General features: G+C 40.8%; 1 protein-coding gene and 1 long non-coding RNA gene across 4 annotated transcripts in view; one reads left to right on the top strand and one right to left on the bottom strand.

The window, feature by feature from the left end:
• Positions 1 to 832: 832 nt before the first annotated feature.
• On the bottom strand, positions 833 to 3018 carry LOC122901961. Its single transcript, XR_006383716.1, has 3 exons — positions 2605 to 3018; positions 2012 to 2125; positions 833 to 1480 (listed from the first exon to the last, which is right to left on the bottom strand). It is a non-coding gene; the product is annotated as an uncharacterized LOC122901961 (long non-coding RNA).
• A 243-nt stretch (positions 3019 to 3261) lies between these two features.
• Positions 3262 to 24688, top strand: part of PPP4R1 (protein phosphatase 4 regulatory subunit 1) — a 61463-nt gene continuing 40036 nt past the window's right edge. Inside the window, exons 1-4 of one of the 3 annotated variants that reach the window (XM_044243408.1) lie at positions 3262 to 3362; positions 3571 to 3615; positions 23141 to 23225; positions 24040 to 24146. In XM_044243408.1, the coding sequence (XP_044099343.1) occupies positions 3356 to 3362; positions 3571 to 3615; positions 23141 to 23225; positions 24040 to 24146 (244 nt within the window). In that variant the 5' untranslated portion in view covers positions 3262 to 3355. Of the gene's footprint in view, positions 3363 to 3570; positions 3616 to 4589; positions 4609 to 23089; positions 23226 to 24039; positions 24147 to 24688 lie in introns of those variants that run through there. The other 2 variants (XM_044243407.1, XM_044243409.1) reach the window with 2 other exon arrangements.

Genomic DNA, 24688 nt, shown 5'->3' with positions numbered 1-24688 from the left:
TTAATCCACTGAGCCACCCAGGTGCTCCTCAGATAACACTTTTTTAAAAATGGACTTGTAGGGGCGCCTGGGTGGCTCAGTGGGTTAAAGCCTCTGCCTTTGGTTCCGGTCATGATCCCGGGGTCCTGGGATCGAGCCCTGTGCATCATCGTGCTCTCTGCTCAGCAGGGAGCCTGCTTCCCCCTCTCTCTCTGCCTGCCTCTCTGCCTACTTGTGATCTCTATCGGTCAAATAAATAAATCTTTTTTTTTTTTTAAATGGACTTGTAGGGTGCTGGCTAGCTCAGTTGGGGAAACACATGACTCTTGATCTCCAGATTGTATGTTTGAGCCCCATGTTTGGGCTAGAGATTACTTAAAAAAGAAAAAAAAAACCTTTTAAAGAAAATTGATTTGTGACATTCCCTCTATTTTACAGATTTCAGTGGAAAATAGGCTCAGAGTTGACACTTCCCGTTGTGCTCTTACCACCACCAACAGCTTCTGGGACACACAGGCTACATTATAAGTGAAATTGGGGTAAGGGTATACAGGAAAATAACTGCATTCTTTGTTTAGATAGCATTTTTTTGTAAGGAGGGGATAGAGTGAATTTTGTTAAGTTCCTGTTTAAAAACCATTTATCTTGGGGTGCCCAGGTGGCTCAGTCTGTTGGGCATCTACCTTCGGCTCAGGTCATGATCCCAGGGTACTGGGATCAAGTCCTACATCAGGCTCTCTGCTCTGCAGGGAGCCTGCTTCTCCCTCTCTTTCTGCTGCTCCTCTTGCTTGTACTCTCTCTGTGTGTCAAATAAATTAATAAAATCTTTTAAAAAATAAAATAACCATTTATCTTATCTTTATGACAGAAGTAGAGAAAGAAAATCAAATGTAAAACATATGTACTTATGCTGAACTGTGAATAAGGAAATCCTCACTGAAATGTCTAAAACCACACTACCTAAAAGGGTCTGTAGTAACATGTAAAGCAGGTAGGATAACAAATGCATAGTTCTTGAAGAAAATGGACAGAATTACACAGAGACGTCTCCTTTGCTGCCTTCCCAAACAATAGTGAGATGAAGTTTACTGAGGCCTAGCTACCAAAAGCAGAGTTCCTTCGTCTTTTGGTACCCCAGGCTAGCAATTGGTACATAATCTCTGTTTTCCCACCATCGCTGAGCATTATAATAAACCTGACTTCTGGGTAGATTGCCCAGTTTTCGTTGTCTTTGTATAAGCAGTGGCTGAAGTATAGTAGATACTCTTGTAGGTTTTGTGTCCTTGCAAAATCACCAGCTTAGTGCCAAGAGCCAAATCCTCTCCCCTCCTCCTTTCTACGCAGAACTGCTAAAAACAGTAGGTGGTCAACAAGACAAATATTCGCAAGCAGGGCAGAACTCTCATGGACTGAATCAACTGAGGCTGGTTTCTCTTAATAGTTTGTGAATTTCCAGCTGTCATTTGAGAATTGGTGTCCGCTGAATTCACAAAAGGGCATTCTGCGAGGGAAAGAAAAAAATAGGCTATGAGTTTGGCCTTTAGTTTTTATTATTCTATATTTGAGAAAATTAGACACATATCTGGCGTAATAGATTCTATTCTGATTTTTATTTGCTTTTAGAAATCTGTGGTCCACCTTCTCATAGCTGAGGGAAGTTTTTAGAATAGCTATGTGGGACCCATTTTATTCCACAGAATTATGAATTTCAGAGAATCGATCTGATCCTTAGTCGGATTCTCAATGGCATTAAATGCCAATACAATGGGATAAGATGCCCACCCCCTTGCGGACAAAAATCTATGTGAAACATCTGACTCCCCCAAACTTAACTGTTTATAGCCTACTGTTGACTCGAAGCCTTAACCAATAACCCAGTTGATCTGTGTCTAATATGTGTATCCTGCATTCTTACAATAATAGCTAACTTTTTCTTTTTCGCTATTTCTAGGCTATGCTGTTTTAGTTTTTTCAAATCGTTGCAAATCTCCCCAAATTTTTCTAATGTATTTGTTTTTAATAATCTACGTACAGTTCAAACCTGCATAGTTCAAGGATCAGTCGATAGTGTCCTTGGTGAAGACCACAATACAGAAAGGGACAAGCTGATGATTCAGAATTCCCTGTCCTCTTCCAGAAGCCAGACCTGTCAATACGGCATCAATTAAACAACTGGATGTTTTGTTCTCCACTTCGGGAGATTAACATTTTGGAGGCCTCAGGTGGAGCTGGAATAGATTAGAGTCTTGGAGACAGGGCAGTGCGAAATGGAGTCAGAAAACCTGGATTCAGCCTCCACTTTGCTTTTGGGCTAATCACTTAACACATGTTTAAAAAAAAAAAGCGGGAGTAATAAAATTAGTAATAGTGATTTCAGTCGCGCCCATCAGGTGCTCACGAAATTATTTAAACTAAGAAGTAACATGCTGGATTCCTCATTCTTCATCGATCCCAGGAATCCTGAGCCAGGTGTCAGCCTTCATTTACAAACGGGTTACACACCTAAGTAAACGGCAGAATCGGGATCTGAACCCGGGCCCGCCGGCGCACTTGCCCGAGCATTTCCCGCTTTGCCAGCGCACGAAGGGCAGGCCACGGGGGCAATAATCCGTGCCTCGGACTTACACGCGCCGGGTGGGAAAGTGGGCTGTACTAGGATGACTTTGTCACTCAACCGCGGTACAGCCGAGCCCTGGGCTTTGTTACCAGCCACTTCGCGAGGGCCCCCGGCGCGCGGGGAGGCGGCGCTTCCTCCACCCGGAGGGTGGGACCCTCGGCCTCCGCCGGGCCTCGGATCGCCGACGACGTACGTGCAAGCCCTGGGAAGGGGGCGCGGGGCGGCGAACGGCGAGCCCGCGAAGAAGGGCCGCGGCCGACGAGGCGGTGGGCGAGGCCGGTGACCCAATAAAGCCTGCCGAGCCGCGGGAGGCCCCACCCGGGCCCGGTTCCGGGCACACGCCGCAGGGTCCCGGGCCGGCGGCAGCTCGCGCGCGCCCGTCGCAGCGCTCGGCGTGAGGGCGCCTCCGGCCGAGGGTGTGAGCGCGCGCCGCCGGGCCGGGCCGGGAGCGAGGGAGGCGGGAGGAGGGAGCGCCCGCCGCCCGGGAGCCGCGCGGAGCGGCGGGGCGAGGCGGGGCGAGGCGGGGCGAGGCCCGGGGCCCGCGGCGCCCGCCCGCCCTTCGGCGTCCGGGAGCCGCTCCGCTCGCGGCACAAGCCCGGGCTCTCGGCCCGCCCCGCGCGTACCCGCGCGTGCGCGCCCCCGCCGGCCCGTCCCTCCTCCTTTCCGCCCCTCCCGCGCGCGCTCCCCGACTCCCCGGCTCGCGCCGCTCCATGTAGCCCCGGATCCCCGGGAGACCGAGGAGGAGGGGGCGACCACAAGATGGCGGGTACGTGGCCCCCTGTCCTCCAGGCGGCGGCGGCGGCGCCTCCTCCCCGCGTCCGCCCGCCAGCCGCCCGCCGCCGCCGCCCCGACTCGCGGCCGGCGCGGGGTCTTGGCGCGGGGAGGCGCCGCGGGGCCGGGAGGGCGGGCGGCGGGGGCGGCGCGCCGGGTCCCGGGGGCGCTGACCGGGCCTTTCTTCTCTCCCCTCGGCGCAGACCTCTCGCTGCTCCAGGAGGACCTGCAGGAGGACGCGGACGGATGTGAGTGCGCCCGCCGCGCTGTCGCGGCTCCGGCGGCCCGCGGGGAGCGGCCGGGAAGGAAGGGCGGGCGGCGGCGGCCTGGGCCCGGCCGGCGGGGACCGGGCTCGGCGAGGCGTGGCCCTGGGCCGGCGGGGGCCGTGAACCCGAGGGAGCTTTGCTCTTCGGGAAGGGAACGGCGCGCCCGGGTCCGCGGGCGGCGAGAGATGCCCTGTCTGACGCCCGAGCTCGGGCCCCGCCGCGTCGCCCACCCCCCGGGTGCCTGTGGGCTCGGGGCCCGCTCGGCGTCTGTTTCGGGAGGAGAAAGTGGCGGGACTGAAATGTGAAATGGGCATTTGGGGTGTGCTTGTTCCCGGTGGGGGGCCCTTCGCGGACCACCACCCCCCTCCCCGCCTCTCCCCTCAGGAAGAGGCTCCGAGAAGGAAGGTGTGTTTTCTTAGAGTTGCTCGCAAGTATCACTCGGCGGCCAGCTGTAGGGGAGCCTGGTCCCGGTTCCGCCGCCTCGGGTCAGTTACCCGGGCTCTCACTGTGTGGAGACGACGTACCTGTAATTTCCCTTTAGCCCGGAGCAGTTTTTAGATTGCCTCGACACCCCCTGTGATTTGTGGATTACGGGAAGGATAGAAGGTGTGGCCTCATCAGGAGTTACTAGGTTGGGATAGAGTATTTCTTTAACGCATGTACGTTCGCCAGTCACCCAGACCTCCCTAAATATTACAGTTTCAGCTTTTCTTTGAGAAAGGGAAGTTTTAAGAGAGTCCATCTTTTGTTTAAAAAAGCAAAAAACCACACACACAAACTTTGACATTGTGTCCAGAATAGTGTCAGGAAGGAACTGATAATTTAGAAAGGAATTTGTTTATTTCGTGGGTGCTTTTCTAAGCATCAAGATAATTTGGAAATGGTTCTGCGTTGAAATGATAACCACGGTAGAATTTGTGGTGTATTTAGGGGAAAGCCTGCACGATGCTGAGATTTACTGTGGCTAATACTTAGGTAAGTAATTCAGAGATGGTTGCAGTTTGAAATTGCTCTTTTAAATACCGGGTCGTTAATCCTTAGCGTCGTCTAATGTGGTTTTTTCCTTGGCCAAATTAAGCTTAATTTTTAAATTCCTAGATGTTTTGAGTGAAGTAAGGGGGAATTTACTATTCAGAAGGGTTCTCTGAAAAGAGTAATCATTTTTAAAGCAAATGAACCATATGCAGAATTAACTTTTGCTAACTCGGGCTTGTTTATTTAAGTTAAAAAAAAATTCTCTTAAAGGGAGCAGTGCTAATGTAGTGAAGGATAGCTTCTACATTTCACCTGATGTCATATGTTGTGCCTGCTAGCAAGTTTGAAAGGTTATTCAAGGCAGCCATTGATTGCTTGCAGAATTAGGATTGGAAAGGTGGCTTTGATTGTTATCTCCAACAGGGGCTTCTCATTCCTGTAATTATGTTCAAGACTTTATAAATAGAAGAAACGTCACTTAGCAGGTGTTTAGGAATGTGTGAAGGAAGGACTTCTGCCTATTCTTTTATTTTCACTGAGATGCCATGCATGTAGAGCATGACCTGTGGTGTGAGTTTCCTCATTGACCCTAAAGGAGCACAGTCTAGAGGGGAAAGCACACCTGTGAAGAACTCAACAATGGTTTATTCATAAGCCTCAAGACTTCTGTGTACTGCGGATATAGCTTTGCAAAGGATGGCCACAGTCTGTGCCCTCTAGTGGTTTACAAGCAGTTTTAGTATAAGTGTGATAATGAGGATATCAGAGGCAGTGAACCTCAGTAGTTAATAGACAAAACTCCGAAGCCAGATTGTTTTGTTCCAGTTTTGGTATTGTCACTTTGGACAGACTCGTACAGCTTACTTAACCTGGTCCAGATGCTGAAGTTGTCATTTGTCGATAGGCATAATAGGTATTGCTTGTTTAGAGTTGTTTAGAGCCTTATGTAAATGAATGCACAGAAAGCACTTAGAACTGTACATGGTAAATAGTACTATTATATGGTGGTGCTTAGGAGTGAAGAGGAAGGGAAGCTTAAAGAACAGAAAAGGAAATACTGATGTTGAAAATTACACTACAGAATTAATGTAATTATAGATTTTGCTGATGCTTGCAATTATTAAAGGTTTAATTTAGGATAAAACAGACATCTGAAGGCATAGTTTATTTGCATATTTATAAATTGGTTGAAGACTTTGTTAGAATAATTGTGTTTTTTTTGTTTTGTATTGTTTTTTTCAGTTGCTATGGTTTCACAGGTACCTTTACCCGGAATATTTAGAAACAAAGGATCTTTGAACATGTGGCCAGTTGAAGGACCATTTGCTGTTTATTGTGAAGGGAAAAAGAATGAGGGGGAAATCTGGCTATGGTGCCTAGGTCAAGGGTGAGAGAGAATGAGAAAGCTTGTCACATCCTGGAGAAGATGGAGGACCAGAGATGTCGGAAAGAATGGATCTTGGCCTACCCTTACAATGGGAACGTTATCATATGAGCCGATTTTCTGTCTCAAGCAGTTCTGGTATGGAGGCCTGCTTCCAGAGTAGTTGTGTACCAGGTCTTGCTGCTTCAGCCCAGCTAGGTCTAAGTCAGCCCTTGTGATGGGAAGACATCACTTTCTGGCCAAACTCCAGAGTCTTGGTTGTCTTTCCTAAATGCAGAACCTAGACAAAAAGAGAGTAAATATAATAGTACAGGTGATCTGTTGCTGTGGAGACTAGGAGAGGACCTGGGTGTGGTCTGGATTTTGAAGCTGAGGGGGGCATTGCCAGACCTTGATAAGAATCTTAGGTCTTTTGTTTTGGTTTAAGTCCCAAAGTCTCTGTACAGAGCCCACAGAAAAGTGGGCAGAATGGAGAAAAGGTTGGTCAAAGACTGACTTGACTGATAGCCTTGAGAAAAGAAATGAAATCCTAGTATGTGAAAAATGGTGCTTTGTATGTACATAGCAGGAGGTCATAAAGGTAAGTAAATGAAATGACTAGGTACTGTTAAGTTTGTCATAGGTTAAAAGTGGTACTTTCCATACTGTACCATGAAACATACTTTGAATTTCAAAGTGAAAGAAAGCCAGTGACACCCATTTGAATAGGTATCTCAGCAGAGTGACTTCAGAGTCCGGGGGAAATCCCGTTTCTTGAATAATGGGAGGCCATGCAAAATTACAGGTAGACTTTCAAAGAGAGAGATTTTAAATTTCTATTATCAGTTTTCCAAGGATGCATTTTAGATTTACATTCCATTTGCTGGATTTCTAAAATAGGTGAGATAGGGCTTATAGTAATCTTCTTTAAGATTGGATGAGTTAGAAGGCTGTTGTATTCTGATAAGTTAGCTGACGTGCAAGGGCCTAAATTATTTTCTCAGGAAATGAAACTCCTTAACTACCAGTCAGAATTTTAAGGTAGGCCTCCTGGTTCTAAATATTTATTGGAAATACTTTCTTTTCTTAAATCGCTTAGTTTACAGCATTGATCAGCAGCCCAAGTCTGTTGTATAGGCAGTTTGTTTGAACCCATGCTTAAAATACCCTTGAGGATTAATCTAGTGTGCTGTATATGGTTTGATTTAACCGAGAGGTCATTCGGATGAAGCTTGGGTGTAATATTAGCTTATTTAGTGTTTATGTTAACTTTTCTTTCAGCTGTAACTAGCGTGACGTCGAAGAGCCTTTGGAGCTATGTTACGTCATATGCCATACCGCACAATTGTTCATATTCGAAGAAGTTTTGGAAAATTTTTACACTATATTCTTTTTCAGGTTTGAGGGCACTATTGGATTAGAGTGAATGAAGGATGGATCTGGGACTAACTGGGTATATTTGCTCGGACTGTACTTCTTTCAAAGAGCCTCTGAGCCCTCGGACTACTTTTGAAAACTAGTTTTGATAAGATTCTTAATGTCCTTGCCACCTAAGGGAAGTAAGGAGGAAAAAATTAGGGCTGTGTGTAGTAGCGGCCGGGGAATCAATTAAAAAGCTGTAGGAAGGTGCCCTTGAAAGTCATAATATTTAGAACTGTTGTTAAATGGGGATTTGGAAGAGTGAGTCATGAGACTTGATAGCATATTTTGATTGCTACCAACAAGACTACACAAGAAAAGTCTTTATTTAGAGATAATATAATTAATATCCTAGAAAAGCATGTTTAAAATTGGTTTTAGTGGTACCCCCATGTATATAGAATCAGTTAATGATGTGTTGGGTAACAATTCTCTGCAGAATTTTTTGTTTGTTTTTTTGTTTTTTGTCTTAAGATAAAAGGGGAAAACCTTTTTTGTAAATATGCACATCAGCTGCCTGGACTTGTATCTGCATGACTTGGGGGAAAGATGAACAGTCCTTGCTGGGTAAAGTTGATTAGTCTGCCACATTTGATCACTGGTTTATTATTTCTGGTACTTTTGCCTCAGTTCCTCATCCCATCAATACAAAGAACTTCTATTTTAAACTATTCACTCCTCTGTTCGCCTTTTATTTTGCTTTGGGATTTTTCTCTCTTGATGGCAAAGAATTTTTGCCATCAGCTACATGATGGAGTGGGCTGAATTAAAGTGTTACTTTGCCTCTGCCTTCAGCTCAGGTCATGGTCTCAGGGTCCAGGATTGAGCCCCACATCGGGCTCTCTGCTCATCAGGGAACCTGCTTCCTCCCTCTCTCTCTGCCTGCCTCTCTGCCTCCTTGTGATCTCTCTGTCAAATAAATAAATAGAATCTTTAGAAAAAAAAATGTTACTTTGCATTTAACTTGGATCTGAAAATAAACCTAATTGAATGTTTTGGAGGAGGAGTGGTGGCACATCTGTGGGGTTTGGGCTAAGGTTAAGAGGTTAAGAGGCCTATATTCCCTCTAAGTTCTGAAGCAGGCACTTCTGCACTGATCTTTCAGCTGGCAGGTCACCTAAGGTCCCCCTTCTCCAGATCCATCCTTCAATCCTCCTGACTGTTCAGTCAAGTGTTCTTAGCTCTTTTCCCTCCTAGACTTGGTAGCAGACTTGTTCTCTGGCCTACTTGGTGTCAAGTTGGTGTTTGAGCATTTATCATGCTGTAATTCTGGAACACATCTCAGTGTAGTTCTTTTTTTAAGATTTTATTTATTTAGTTGAGAGTGTGCGTGCACAAGTGGGCAGAGAGGAAGACGGAGAAGCAGACTCACTGCTCAGTGGGGAAGCCCACGTGGGGCCTAGATCCTGGGATCATGACTTGAGTGAGCCACTCAGGTGCCCCAATCTCAGTCTAGTTCTGTGCAGAGGAAAGAGCACTTGGTTTTGTAAACATTAGGCCTGCATTCAGATTCTGCCCATTGCTGTTTATTCACTTATTATCTTGAGCAGATAACTTCTTGAGCAGAAAAACTTCTTTTTTCTCAGCTCTTCTCTGTCCTCAAAACGTTGATGGACACTTGGAATGATTCCAGTTTTTGGCTGTTACAAATAAAGCTCTGGTGAGCATTCATGTATAAGTCTTTGTGTGGACACATATGGTCTTTCTCTTGGGTATATATCTAGGAGTAGAATGGCTGTTTCCCTTTTTAAGGAACTGCCAAACTGTTTTCCAAAGTGGTTGTACCATTTTACACTCCCACCAGTGGTATGTAAGAGTTCCCGGTGCTCCATACCGTTGCCAGCGTTTGGTGTGGGCAGTCTTCATTCTAGCTGTCCTCTTAAGTATGTATAGTGGTTTGGGTTGTTTTGGTTTTTTTTTTGTTTTTTTTTTGTAGTTTGAATTTGTATTTCCTTAATGACTAATAATGCTCATATTTTCCTGTGCTCATTTGCCATCTATATGTCTTTGATGAAGTGCCTGTTCAAATCTTTTGCTCATTCTTTCATTGGGTATTTGTTTTCTTACTAAATTTTGGGAGTTCTTTATATATTCCAGGCACAAGTTCTTTCTCAGGTATATGATTTGCAAATACTATCTTCTGTGTGTAACTTGTCTTATTTTTAGCAGTGTCTTTTTAGAGGAGTAGAAGTTTTGAATTTTGAGGTTCAGTTTATTATTTTTTCACAAATGCCCTTTATCAGGTTGAGAAACTTCCCTGCGTTTACTGAGAGCTTTTTTGAAATTAGGAGTGGATGTTGGATTTTGTCACATTCTTTTTCTACAAATATGGTTTTCTTTATTTTTTTAAAATACGAATTACACTGATTTTTTTTAACTGAATGCCATTTAATTTTTTGAATGGGAAATTTCATTCAGATAAGATGACAGCAGATGAGTCATCATATCCCTCCTTACCCTAAACTTTCATTTACCCACCTCTAACATCTGGGCTTTGGGGGGGGAGTAGAGAGGAGGCAGCCAGAGTACTTTAATGACATCCCAGGTATTATTTTATTTTAACTATAAATATTTCACAAGGCATATACCTGAAATATGTGTAATCTGTGAGTGGAAGGGTATCTAAGATCCAGTAAATAATGTTACTAAGGTATAGTAAATAATGAAAGTTTGAATAATTTAATTAAATTCTTTTTTTTTTTTTTAAAGATTTATTTACTTCAGAGGGCATGCGTGGAGGGGAGGGGCAGAGGGAGAAAAGAGAATCTCAAGCAGGCTCCACATCCATAATAGGGCTGGACAGGGGGCTGCATCTCAGAACCCTGAGCTCATGACCTGAGCCGAAATCGAGTTGGACTCTGAACTAACTAAGCCACCCAGACACCCTAAATGATTGTTCTTTAGACATTGGCCTTATTGGTACTACTGCAATAAAGCATATTTGAATAATTACTAAATTTACTTTCATATTGATCACCAGTTTAAGAGAAGCAATATCTTCTTTATTTTTATCATGCTAAGCACATTTTGCCCTTGTGGGCTAGCCTTTATGGAAGCAAAAGAATACTGGTGAACTAAAGTTGAGTTTTCTATTTTAAATTGGTTTGCCAGGGGGTTGGGAGGTTGCATGAGCCTGCTGGTGGGTATTAAGAAGGGCATGTATTGCATGGAGCACTAGGTGTGGTGTATAAACAATGAATTTTGGAACACTGAAAAGAAAATAAAAATTGTTTGCCAATATCATCTAGACAATCACATAAACTTCTAAAATTGTGAGCTGTGCTGTACCTCGAGTGAGCCAGTGATCCCAGAATTACTGAAATCAAGAGGTAGAGGGCAAATTATATAATCGTTCTTAAAGCAGAAGAAAGTTTAATAAGCCCAAGTTCTCCCAGATAAGGGTGGCAAGGTGGCTAGAATACAATTCAGATCTTGAAGGTGTTGATGTCCTTTTCCTAGAGCTCATCTAACATAGCTCTTTAGTTGAAAAAGAGAGGTGGGAGAAATTTCTGGATTTCATTTTTTTAATTACCATTTATTATCATACTGTGTGTTGGGCATTGTGCTATAATCTTATAGTACTCCCCATGAGGTCTGTGGTAAGCGCAAAGTTTTACAAAAGTGGTATCAGATGAGGCTTATCTGATGGTTAAATAATTTGCTCAGTCCCCTAACTTGAAAGTGTTAGGTTAATGAACCTCTGTGACACAGTCTTTCTTACTTTATTACCTTTGACTACTGTGTTCTTCCTGCCTTCCAATTTGACTTCCCTTAATTTATCACTTACTTAGGTCATTAACCTCGTAAAGGTTCTGACGGACACAAAGGTACTAACATGCTCTAAGTATTCGGTAGGTAAAATCATTTTTGTCCTGCGTTGCTCCTATTTGTCATGGAAATGTTAGGAGCAAAATAAACACTTTCCCTTTGTGTTTAAAACACTCATGTACAGGGGAGACAGTCATTGCAGTAAAAGTGGCATGGGATCTGATATATCTGATCATCACATCAAGTTATCATTCTAAAATCTGAATTTATATTTAAACTAACTATATTGTTTTAAATTTATAGTCAGAAAGACTTGATAAAAATCATTTTTACATTTAGTGTATTAACTTAGTGTTTGCTAGAAATAACTTCAAAACTTCGAATAAAATCAAGACTCCACTTAATGGAGTATTAGAGATTGGTGGTAATTTGGACCTGGATTAGCTCTAATTTTATATTTGGATTACCTATGGAGAAAAGGATTACTAACCAATTTAGTAGGGTTAATAGGACTATGAGGAAAATGTTTACTCACTGAAGGGAAAAAACAACACATCTATAATGTATAGGAAATCCACACTTGCAAGGGCTTTAGTGTGCTGCATGTTCCTCTGGCAAATACTGTTTAGGAAGCGTTATCTTGGTAACTAATTTGACAGAAGGTAAACACACTGATGCCTCTTCTATTTATATGTAGACTTTAGGGAAATGTTTTTAGAATATTCACATAGAATGAACTTTAGGAAATTATTCTTGCTTAACTTCAATGAGGAGATTAAACATGCTATAGGATGCCTTTGTATGTCCCAGTAAAGATCATTTCTGAGGATTTAGTGAACTTTTAATATTTTATATTTAAAGGAAGGCTATCTGGTGAACATTGTCACAAAGTGTAAATTGAAACAACATACCTGTTGCTTGATGTTATATAGTCCTTCAGATCTGTTTCTCTTAATCATTTTTTTTCCCCAAGCAATGGCTTAATTGCATTTCTGCTACCTTCCTAGACCAGGGATTGGAAAGTCAGTGAAGGAACAGGCTGTAAATATTTTAGGTTTTTTGGGCCACGCTGTCTCTGTTGCAGCTACTCAGGTCTGCCTGCGTGGGATGAAAACAGCCCCAGACAGTACAGAAATGAATAAGCCTAGCTGCCTGCTCCATGCACAAATCAGACTGGGGGCCAGTTTCACCTGCTGGCGGTGATTTGCTACCCTTGCACTGTACTGTTCAGTCCAAGGTCTGTAACATTTTTACTCTTTACCTATAATAGTACCCATCACACCATAGACCTTCAGCACATACTTACTAAGGTGAGTCTTGGTTTTTCTGGCTAAGCTAAATACGGTCATAAAACCTTAATTGTAGTCAAATAGTGAAGTAATTTATTTTCAGAGTAAATGTGAAAAATTGATTTAATTGAATTGAAAATTTTCAGACCCACAGAGAAGTTGCACAGTGTTCTAGTTAATTCCCCAAATTCTTCACCTACCTCCAACTAGTGTTAACATTTTGCCAGACAGCTCTATTTTTTCTATACCTTACACACACACACACACACACACACACAGTGTAATATATACATTGTTCTTAATCTTCTTTGCATTTTTTAAAAGATTTTATTTATTTATTTGACAGATCACAAGCAGGCAGAGACAGGCAGAGAGAGAGGAGGAAGCAGGTTCCCCGCTGAGCAGAGAGCCTGATGTTGGGCTCAATCTCTGGACCCTGGGATCATGACCCAATCCAAAGGGAGAGGCTCAATGCACTGAGCCACCCAGGTGCCCCTTCTTTGCATCTTTTAAGAATAAGTTTAGAAATCAGACCCTTTAGCCTGGATCTCCTAAGAGCAAGGCCATTCTCTCATAATCAGCCATCAGATTCACAAAATATAACATTGATACAATTCAAATATGTAAGAAGTAGTCATTTTTAAATTTCACCAGTTGTTTGATAATGTTTTTTATGGCAACCATTTTACCAATCCAGCTCCAGCATTGCATTTAGTTGTAATGCTTCTTTGAAAGCCTTTAGCTTTCATGATACTGATATTTTTGAAGAATCTGGTTTTATATAGTTTCCTCATGATTTGATTAAGGTTTTGCACTTTTTTTTTCCTTTGGGCTTTTCTTTCTTTCTTTCTTTCTTTCTTTCTTTTTTTTTCTTAAACAAGAATACTATGTAAGCAGTTCTGTGATTTTTCTCAGTGCTTCATCTCAAGAGACACCTGATGTCAGTTGTCCATTATTGGTGGTGGTAATTTTAACCACTTGATTAAGGTAATGTCTGCAAGATTTCTCCACCTAAAGATTCTGTTCTTTCATTTAATAATTAGTAAGGGGAATAGTTGGACACCAAGGAAATACCTCATTCCCAAACAGACTTCTACCCATTAGTATTAGAATGTGTCTGTGATTCTTACTTGAATCCATTTACATTTACTGGTTGGCAATCTGCTTTACTGAAGAGCATCCCCTTCCTCCCTATTCATTTGTTGGCTTATTTATTAAAATACCATCTTAAAGCCCATATCTTAAGGTAAGACTTTTATAAAAATGATTAAATCTCCAAGGTACATCTTGTTTTCATTTTCTAAAAAGAATGTAAAGAATTGGGAGACAAAATTTGGGAAATTTTATTGTGGTCTAAGTAGTATCAAAGGAAGAAAAATGGGAGGAGGGAGGATGCATTGTCTGTTTTTTTGTGGGTTTCTTTTTTCCCCCCTATTTTAGAGGCTATTATTAGAGACTATATGGTGAATGAAAGGATGCTGTGTCGTTATCAAGCTTGGTGAAAGTCAGGTTCCAGAAATTAACCATTCTCTTTGGTGTGGTACCTCTCAGAGGCATTAATATGCTAATGAGCTTGTCACTATCTTAGCAGAGGATGAAGTACTCTAGTTCCCTCAAGTATTGCTGTGGGCTACCTTTCACTAACATGTTAATTAATGTGCATTATTCAGGAGAAGCATTAGACTTTTTTTTTTAAGGTAATAAAAGAATGAACAGGACAGTCTATGCCTTCAGGGAATTTATCTATGTTGGAACTGGGGACAGGCAAAAGAAAAAGAAGGAAAAACAACTCAAACACTGTGATTGCTGGCAGAATAAAAGCTAGGGCACCCAGACTGGGGGATTCAAAGGAGGAAGAGATCTTAATTAGAAGAGGAGGGGTGCTTGGGTAGCTAAGTTGGTTAAGCAACTGCCTTTGGCTGGCATCATGTTCCTGAAGCCCCAGGATCCTGGAGTTTCAGGATGGAGTCCTGCATCAGGCTCCCTGCTCAGTGGGGGGTCTGCTTTCACTCTGACCCTCTCCCCTTTCATGCTTGCTCGCATTCTCTCAAATAAATAAAATCTTAAGAAAAAGGAAACTGAATGGTGTTTGTAAATAGGTAAGTTTAAACTGAGATGAGGGTAAAAGGGCAGAAGTGGGACAGATGTAATAAGGCCATAGGACAGGAGGGTTGTGGGAATTGTGACTGGAAATGGGCTCCAGTCTGGTCGTGCAAAAGAGAGAAAGATTCTGTGCCAGATCACGCAGTCCCTTGAATTACAACATGAGAAAGTGAGTCTCTTAACCCTGGCTGACTGGAAGTTTTGGGGTTGGGGAGGGAGGAGGGAAGAAGGGCAAGGGAGTGTATAGAACAGAGTAGAGCTTTAGGAAGATAGAAGTGGTTGTGATGTGTAAACTGGGGTAGAATGAGGGGAGACGAAGTCGGTGATGGAGGGTAGTGGTCTTCAAAGTTACTCACTGTATACTTCCTAAAATAGTTTCAAAAACACTGTTTCATGCATTTTTAAGTTTATAGCTATTTTTTAAAACAAAACTTATAAATGTAACTGTTACAAAGTTTAAAAAAATCTACATAGCATAGCACTTTGATGACTTTTGTCATCCATTTTCAAGAATTAACTTTTAAGTTGTGAATGTTAGCCTGTTCTTTTTATCTTGATATCTTTCCATTTCATACACAATTTTACTGAGTAGGTATCTCAACAGAATGGATGGGGCTTTTTTAAAAGATTTTTTTTTAAGTTTTTTGTTTTTGTTTTTGTTTTTGAGAGAGAGTATGAGCATGGGGAGGGACAGAGGGAGACCTAGAGGAAGAAGCCGATTCTCCTGCTCAGTGGGGAGCCTGAAGCATGAGCCAAAGTCACTTAACCAACTGGGCCATCCAGGTCCCCTGCGTAGGGCTTTTTAAAAAGTGATGTAGGGGTTGCCTGGGTGGCTCAGATATTAAGCGTCTGCCTTAGGCTCAGGTCATGATCTTAGGGTCCTGGGATGCTGTTCTGCATCAGGCTCCCTGCCTGGTAGGAAGCCTGCCTCTCCCTCTCCCACATCCCCTCGTTGTATTCCCTCTCTTGCTGTCTTTCCCTCTCTCTGTCAAATAAATAAAATCGTAAAAAATAAAAATAAGTCACGTGTGTATTCATGACGAATATAGTTTGCCAGAATGAGACAATACTTAGCATCCATTTCTACCTTTTAAGACCTGTGTGCACTGAGAAATTTTGTTGATACAGATAAGTTGATGGAAATGGTTTTTTTTTTTTTAAAGATTTTATTTATTTATTTGACAGAGAGAGAGATCACAAGCAGGCGGAGAGTCAGGCAGAGAGAGAGAGAGAGAGAAGCAGGCTCCCGCCAAGCAAAGAGCCCGATGCGGGGCTCGATCCCAGGACACTGAGATCATGACCTGAGCCGAAGGCAGCGGCTTAATCCACTGAGCCACGATGGAAATGGTTTTGTTAGCAGCACTAATTTCCTTGAATTTCTTCGAGCTTATATGCTAAAATTTTTAAAGATATGTTTTTAATGAGCTATCAGTCTTTTCAGTTTTTTGAAAGCAAAGAATTAAAACATATCTGACTTGTAAATGTCTTTGTTACAGTCTTTAGAGAGTTGATCTCTTAACAATTCCAGTAGTAACTCCGTGGCTCTGTTTGACAGTGGAGGTTTTTCCAGCCTTGGGGCAGTGTAACATGGTGGTCTTGGAGCTGAGAGAGATGTCTTTACTTGTCCTGTGGAGGCTGGAGATTGTAAAAGGGAAAGCCTTAGGATCCAAACTCCTAGACACATTTTTGCAATGAGTACTGGAAGTTGGGGGTCTAAGATATCCCTTCAAGTCATCCATCTGATTTATTCCCAGGATAATCTTTGTGTCCCTCGTGGGGTTCAGGTGCCCTGGTTTGCTCTCAGCAAAAGACATCAGAACCTCTGAATGAGGGTGTTGGGAACTGAGAGGTGGGAATACAGAATATTTTATAAAAGTAGAATTTATAGTTCTTAGCAACTGATTAAATGATGGGGGCCAGAAAGGTATATTAAAAAGTTAACTGTATGGGCATCTAGGTGGCTCAGTGGGTTAAAGCCTCTGCCTTCAGCTCAGGTCATGATCCCAGGGTCCTGGGATGGAGCCCCACATCAGGCTCTCTGCTCAGCGTGGAGCCTGCTTCCCTCCCCCACCCCTGCCACCTGCCTCTCTGCCTACTTGTGATCTCTGTCTGTCAAATAAATAAATAAAATCTTAAAGTCTACAGTTATTTATTTTTTTGTTTTTAATGTTTGAGAACGCAAGATCACAGGATAAAGCCCTTGAAGAAGAGCTGATTTTTATAAGAACTGTTTGGACAGTTTAATTTTTAGAACAAATGTGACATTGAAGTAGAGATTCTATGATGTACCTGCAAATATGGATCTGGCATCAGGGCAGGAGACTTTTGGAGGTTATGTGCATTATAGGTGATTATAGAAGCCGTGCATTTTCAAGGTGGAGGGAGAGGAGGGTGTGTGTGTGTAAAATGTAAGGACAAAAGTAGAAGGAAACTGCCTACATAAAACGATGAGAAAAAAATAAGACTAGTCCAGAAAGGTTGAAAAATACTCAGGATGGTGTACTTCCAGAGAACCCAAGAAAAGAGAATTTAAGAGGAGGGCATTGGGATAGTGAAAATCAGCTTTGTCAAGTGCTGTAGAGAAGTAGCACAATTGATCTAAGAAGGGCCCTCTAGTTCTGGCAAATTACTGCTGATCCTTAAGATGAGAATCCCAAGAGTGAAGGAGAAATAGGCCAGATTGCTTGTCTTGAGGAGGAGGTGAAGGCTGCGCAGGGAACTACCTCTTCAAGAAATTTGATGAAAAATCATTTTAGAGAATAGCAAGCTTAAGTTCTGAATTGAGTGTGTAAGGAGAAAACCCAAGTACTCAGAATTGACCTTAATGACCTTTATATTGCTCATAGAGTATAGTGTACAGGCCTTATCTTCCCTCCACCATTGTAATGTTACTGTTTCCGTAGTAGTTGAGTCTTCGTTGAGGTGGTTGGTGTTTCAAGGCAGTGTTGTTGGAAAAATATACCTTGCAACAGCAGTAGCCTGAGAAGCACTTGTGTATCTTCTCGCGCTTTTAAACATACCAGTGGTCAAGAGTAGAACAGTGGTCAGGAGTGCTACTCAGACTGTTCTTCCTTGCTTTTGTTCTGGCTGCCTGCACTCTTTGCCCCTGACTTAGTGCTGCAGAGTTCATCAGATACCTTTATGACGGTAAAGTAGGAACAGGGTTGATTTTTTGAGGGTAGTTCTGGGAACTTAGGGATTTGGCACATCTTCTGAGAATTTAAGGTTTAAGAATAGTAGATTCAGAATTCTTACTGAAAGAGCATGAAATTAGCATGAATTTGTAGTATGTCTGAGCACTGTTAACAAGGAATAGAAAAGAAACTTATGGTGATGCAGGTAGAACCAGGATTGTCTCCACTGAATTAGAATGTTGTACTCTTAAAGGGGACTAAGGCTCCTATATACTTCTTTCCTCCTCTTCTTAAGGGTGTCAGATAATCGGGAGAGGAATAATGTGATACCTGGGGTTCTCTTAGAATGCTGTGTAAAGGCAAAAGGTCTTTGGCTTGGAAAAGAAGGCTTCTTAACTTTGAAAAAAAATGTGGTTTTAATTAATAATTGAGAATTTTAATAAAGTGTTAGCGTAGCACAGTTGAATAAGCATATTTTCTGTCCAGAATTGTCGCCCCAAAGAGGTAACAACTGTTGAATTTAACTAAGTTGTTGCTTAGCATCCCTGTGCCGTTCCTAATTACAGGGTGGCAGTGTGACTTCTCTAGCCAGGTAAGAGGATATTGCAAGAGGTAATAATGTTACTTTTTTAAAATTAGAATTTTGGTTGGCCACATTCTCCTACTCTTCTGTCTCCCTTCTCTGGGAACCCTGTGTCCCGCCTTGTGCTACAGTCCTTGGGCAGTTTGCCAGACATGGCATGGTTTGCCTTTACTCCCTCCCCATCCTTAGATCTCTCTGCTGGGAATGCCCTCTTCTTGCCCTCTGTCCTGCTTGGCAACTCCAGTGTATCTTCCAAGAATTGCCTGATTTTTTGAAGTCTTGTACTCACCAGGGCAAATTTAGACCTACAACAACTAAAAGCATATGATAGTTAACAACATACTGTGTATATTCTTATACTGTCTATCTTTCTTAGTATGTATGTGTACACATATCTGGACATACATACTTACACGCATGTACTTTGTCTAGTGTTTATATCTGTGTTCCTTATTGAGTGCTTGGCACTCCGAGTATATGGGCTGCTCTACTTACTGGTTGAAATGGATGAAAACATTTAAAAATAAATGGAAACCACATTGAGATTCTCTGTATCTAGAAACCTAAATGCACAGGGGAGGAAACTTTTACTCATTTGCCTGACTCCGTGTTAGAGACCTTATAGACATTATCTTAGAATGCGTGTCTTAAAAGTCTTTCCCTTTATTTTGTAGATGAGGAAGCAGACCCAAATTAATTAGGTATTTGTGTTACGTTCATATAATTCATGAGTAGCAAAACATTAGATTTGAACCCAGATCTGTCTTACTTTGAAGAGCCTCTATCCTTTTCACACCACTGTTCGCTGTCACTATGTAGAGGTTAAATTAATCATTTTGAAACTTCCACATGGGTCGAACTTTAAACTTTTACATTTTCCTTAAATTTAAAATAGCTAAAAATTGGACCATTGCTTTCTGCTCCTTTGGATTTCCTTTGGTTCTGGAGCAAGGAGCTGAGAATAGGTAGAGGATACATCTTGAACTGTAAGGTTATTTTCTCTCTTCCACTATATGACCTCTTAGCTTATTACAAAAGGAAGTATTCTGTTTTATATGTTAACAAAGAGAAGTGTCATTTTTCTGTTGTTACGTTCTCATCATTTTCTTGATTTCTTAGTGTGTATTGTAACACATTTGGTTCTTATAATTTGGAAGTAGAAGGATCTGTTGAGTCTAAGTTATGTTTTGGGTCTTTGCCATATAATGCCTTAAATATAAGGCTTCAGTTTGTCCTCTGGGGTTCTATTCCTATTAGGAATTCTCTTCTATTAGGGTTCTGTTAGAATTCACTAAAACCCACAAGTTTTCATTGAAAGATTAAAGAGTGCACTTAGGATGACGAGCACTAAGTAACGTATAAAAATATTGAATCAATTATATTGTGCACCTGAAATTAATATAACACTGTATGTTAACTCTACTGGAATTAAAGTAAATACTTAAGTAAGTAAAAAAATCTTTTTAAAAAGATGTCATATAGCTTTTTCATGGAAGCATTTATTTTATAATTAAATGTGGGGTTTTGAAAAAGTGAAGATTGCCCACTTAAGTGTTTATTGGAATCCTGTCTCTCATGCAGAGCTTGCAAGTCCTCTTCCTTTTTCCACTCCATCCTGCTTGCCCTTCAGCTAAGACAGTAAGTTTCCTGGGGAAGAAGAAGTATAGGAATTTGGGGAGGTCAGGTAATTTGAAAAAGTATTTTAGAGTGATCATTGTCTTTAATATGCTTTTTGGTCACTTTGAAATTTCAAATAACATGAAAAGATGACCTGGTTTTTCTTACTTCATCAGTGGAGGAGCCTTGTGAAGCCCTAAGGGCTGTTGCTGCCATAGTGTCAAAGACTCTGTAAACTGAAATTAGTTAACCAGGAAGAAGGTGCTCAGGTGGGGTATGGAGGCATGAAACGTCTCTCTTCATCTGCAGTAATGGTCCTTGTCTTTGTCTTTTGTATAATACTAGTATCACCACTTTGGCTTTCTTAGGCTTACTGTTTCATGTTTTATCTTTGGTGTAAAAGAAGAAAAAATTCTTTTCAACCTATTGGTTGAAATTTTGGCTTTAAAACTATGTCTCTGGTGGATAGGCTATAGTTGGGTGTTACTTTTTTATTAGTTGGGAATCTCTGCTTTTAAGTGTATAGTCCGCTTATATGTAATGTGATTACTGGTCTGGTTGGATTAGGTCTGTTTTTTTTCTGTCTCTCTCTTTTATCCTCTGTTGCTTTTTTCATGACTTCCTTTTGGGTTAACGATATTTTTTAGTATTGCATTTTAATTCCCCTATTGGCTTTCTAGCCATTCTTTTTTGTGTATTTTAGAGAGTACTCACAAGGATTGTAACCCTTTAATTTATCACCATCTAGTTAGTGTTCTTGCATAAACTATAGGATCCTTATTAACAGCTCAGCTACATTTACTACCTCTGTGTTGTCTGTTTTATCAGAGAATGTTATTTACTGTACCATCACTCAGTATATACTGTAGGGTTTTTTCGTTAGTGGTAATAGTCTCTTTTTATTGATTATTTTTCTGTTTCTCTTCTTGTAACCTGTGGCAGACATTTGCAAGATAACTGAGTAAGACTTAAGTGTGCACTCTGTCGTGTGGGAACCAAATTCTCATGGTCTCCATAAAGATGAGATCCAGAGCGTTATTAGTCCAATCAAAAACTGATGAAGAAATCTTGAGTTCAGAAAGGAGGGTTCAGGCCAGGATGAATCCACAGATACTGTCAGGAGGCAACAGTTCTGGGAGATTGTAACCATTGCCTGTGCCAGAGTGGAACATCTTCTTTTGTAGAGAACTTATTCATTGTCAACCGTGGTGGTTAGAGTGGTGTCCAAATGTGAAGCAAAATACAGTTTTGTTGCCCTCTAACCGTATGTTTCTTAAATATGGTTGTTCCACAATCTGCATTTGAATTAGTATGGGTATTTATGAAAAATGAGTGTTCCTGGAGATTACCCCAAACCTCCATAATCAGTATTTGACTGTGGCACCTGCTGTCTGCATTTCAAGTTAAGTGCTCCAAGCTTGCCTTATACACGGCAATGTTGGACAGTTGCCACTCGAGGAGTCCTGGCTTTCTAAGGACCAAGTATCATGATTTTAATGGTTATCTTTAAGATTAACAAGTATGAGACTGATGAAACAGTTTGGTCATAGTCATAGAATTCTAGAGCCTGCATAAAGGTACCTTTGAGGTCATGCTAGCTCAACAGTCCTGTACTAGAAGGAGAAAAACAGAGGCCAAATAAGAGTATCTGGGTGGTTTTTACAACTTTCTGATTCAAAATAAATACTGTGCTATGAATTCTAGATCAGCATAAACTGTATAAAAGTTGTCTGCACTATGTAAGTAATTATTTTAATGTTAGGTGTTATTTTTAATCCAGTTTGAAAATCTCTGCCTTTTAATTGGGTTATTGATACTATTTGTGCTCAGCAAGGTTGTTGACATGGTTGGGTTTAAATCTCACAGCTTTCTGTGTGTCCTGTCTCCTCTTTTATCCTCTTTTTCTGCCTTTTGGATGGACTATTTTTTTTATGATTCCATTTTATGGCCTTATTGGCTTACTAGCTATATATCTTTGGTGGGTTTGGGTTTTGTTTTTTGTTTTTTTGTTTTTTTGTGTTTTTTTGATGTGTAATGGCTACTGTAGAGTTTCTGATTAGTGTACATCTTTAAACAGTCTGCCTTCAAGTAACATGTTATCTCCTCACAGTGTAAGAACAGTGTACTTTGCCCTTCCTGCCTTTGTGCTGTTATAGTCACACATTTTAACTTCTTTATATGTTAGAAACCCGAAGTACATTTTTTAAAAGTTTTTATTTAAGTTCCAGTTAGCATACAGTGTAATTAGTTTCAGATATACGATACAGTGATTCAGCTTATCAGCACATTCAGTATTCAACACCTGGTGCTCATCTCAAGTGCCCCCCCAATCCCCACCACCTATTTCACCGACCTCCACTCTGTTCATTCTAGTTAAGAGTAGATTTTTTTATCTTTTTTTTTTTTTTGCATTACATATTTTTACTTTAAATAATTATCTTTCAAAGAGATTTTTAAATAAGAAAAGTCTTTTGTACAATTGGTGTAATTTTCTTTTTGCTTGAAGGACTTTAATCTTGTAGTGTGTTTGCTAGTGATGATGTCTGTCAGCTTTTGTGTGTTTGAAATCTGCTTCAAATACACAGATTTCAAACACACAAAAGCTGACAGACATCATCACTAGCAAACACACTACAAGAATTATTAAAGTCCTTCAAGCAAAAAGAAAATTACTTTAAGGATGTTTATTTATTGGCTACAGAGTTGTAGGTTGACTTCTTGTTTTGTTTTGTTTTTGGTTTTTTTCTTTTTTCTTTTAGTACTTCAAGGAATGCTTTACTCTCTCCTGGCTTATATTGTTTCTGATGAGAAGTCTGCTATAATTCTTACATTTGTTCTTTTGCTTAAAACTTGAGTTATTCTGACTGCATTGCAGAATTTACTTTACCAGTGTTTGACATTTTATTTAGAAGTTGTTAGTGTTCTGATTGAACGTGTAAGTTCTCAGTGATCACACAGTGCTGAGTTTTCATAGCCTCTGTCCCCTCTGTTTCTAGAGACAACTAGACATACCTATAGAAAAAGGAGAGGGAGCATCCTTGAGTCTTTCATGGCTTGAATGTAAGAGTTGATGTAAGAATCTCTTGTGATCCTTTATGTCACTCCAGAAACATTAAAGATAGTCTTACTTATGCTGCTTCAGACAGGCAAGGGGTACTTTTTAGTTTCAGAGTGTTATAAGGAGTATTTCTGATGTCTCTGATAGTTGGTGTGGATGACTACAGCTCAGAGTCTGATGTGATTATTATACCTTCAGCCCTGGACTTTGTCTCACAAGATGAAATGTTGACGCCACTGGGGAGACTGGACAAGTATGCTGCAAGTGAGAACGTGTTTAACAGGTATGTGCCTATTCTTTTCCTTGTGGAAGTGGAAGGATTAATTACTACATTCATTTCAATAGGGAAAATCCAGTTTTTCAGTTTAAAGTAGTATTAACATGTGTAGTCTCAGCCAGCATGTTTTGTTAATAATCACAGCCAAGGCCTCTTTTATAATTGTTTATTCCTTGATCCTAGTAAGCATGTGACACTCTTTGTTAGCATTTTGGCCAAAAAAAACCCAAAACAAATAAAAACACCATTACCTTTTTGGTGTTCGGCATAATTTTAATATTTGTGTAAAGTGATTACTGAGGGGAGTATATTATTCTTTCAACAGATGATGCTGTAAACCTACTATGTGCCAGGTGATGTTCAAGGGGATTGGGACGCTTCCTAATGCATTGTTTTTCCAACTGTGGTCCCCAGGATACCTGTATCAGTTTTCTGGGAAACCTGAAATTCTTAAATTTTTTGAGTATAGATGTATAAATCTCAGTAAAAATGTGTGAAGGTAATAGATTACATAATGAGGAATGTGTGTATTTTCCTATAATTTAATAGTTGAAGATAACTGAAATTTTATAGAATTTTCAGTGACCTTAGAAATTTGTCACTTCAGTTAAAGATGAAAAATATTTTGGTAAATATTCAGTCTCTTGTTAACAATAAAATCCATGCTGGCATTTGTCACTTAGGAGATTAGTGACTTAGTGTATGTTATAAAATATCTTAAGAAAAAAAAATTTTTAAATCATGTAGAGTCTACCTTTTGGAATTCTAAATATTACTTGTTAACACTGCTAAGCACTATATCATTTTCTTTTTCTTTTAGACAAATGGTGGCCCGGAGTTTGCTGGACACATTGAGGGAAGTCTGCGATGATGAAAGAGATTGCATTGCTGTTTTGGAAAGAATTAGCAGATTAGCTGACGATTCAGGTATATGTTAATGCAGAGAAAGGTTTCTTTAACCAAATTTGAGTTTTTATGAACTAATGAACAACTTAGTGTATTATAAGACTTCTTTAAAAGATTTCCTAAATAAGTTACCAAATATATCAGTAAGAAAAAGAAAAAAAACTTTCTAAGAGCCACATTTTGTGGTTGGTTTGTTTAATTTTGGAAATTTCTCATCAGAAAAATCTGCAAGTTGTTTTTGCATCATGTATGTTAGTATTTTAGGATTGCTGAAAACTTAATAATTTTGAATAAATTTTAAAAGGGATGGAGTGAGCTATAACTTTTTTAAGGCAAATATAAAATGCTTCTATCAGTCATGATAAAACTAGAGCGTTTTGTCTCCAAAGAGAAGATAAGATGGTCTGCTTAAGAAAGAGGTAAACCTGGGGTGCCTGGGTGGCTCAATGGGTTGAAGTCTCTGCCTTCTGCTCAGGTCATGATCCCAGAGTTCTGGGATCGCAGGCTGGCTCTGCTCAGCAGGGAGCCTGCTTCCCTTCCTCTCTCTTTGCCTGCCTCTCTGC

Source organism: Neovison vison, chromosome 3, assembly GCF_020171115.1.
Source record: "Neovison vison isolate M4711 chromosome 3, ASM_NN_V1, whole genome shotgun sequence".
NCBI lineage: Eukaryota > Metazoa > Chordata > Mammalia > Carnivora > Mustelidae > Neogale > Neogale vison.
Note: the sequence above shows the minus strand (reverse complement) of the source record. Positions and strands in the feature narration are given on the sequence as shown.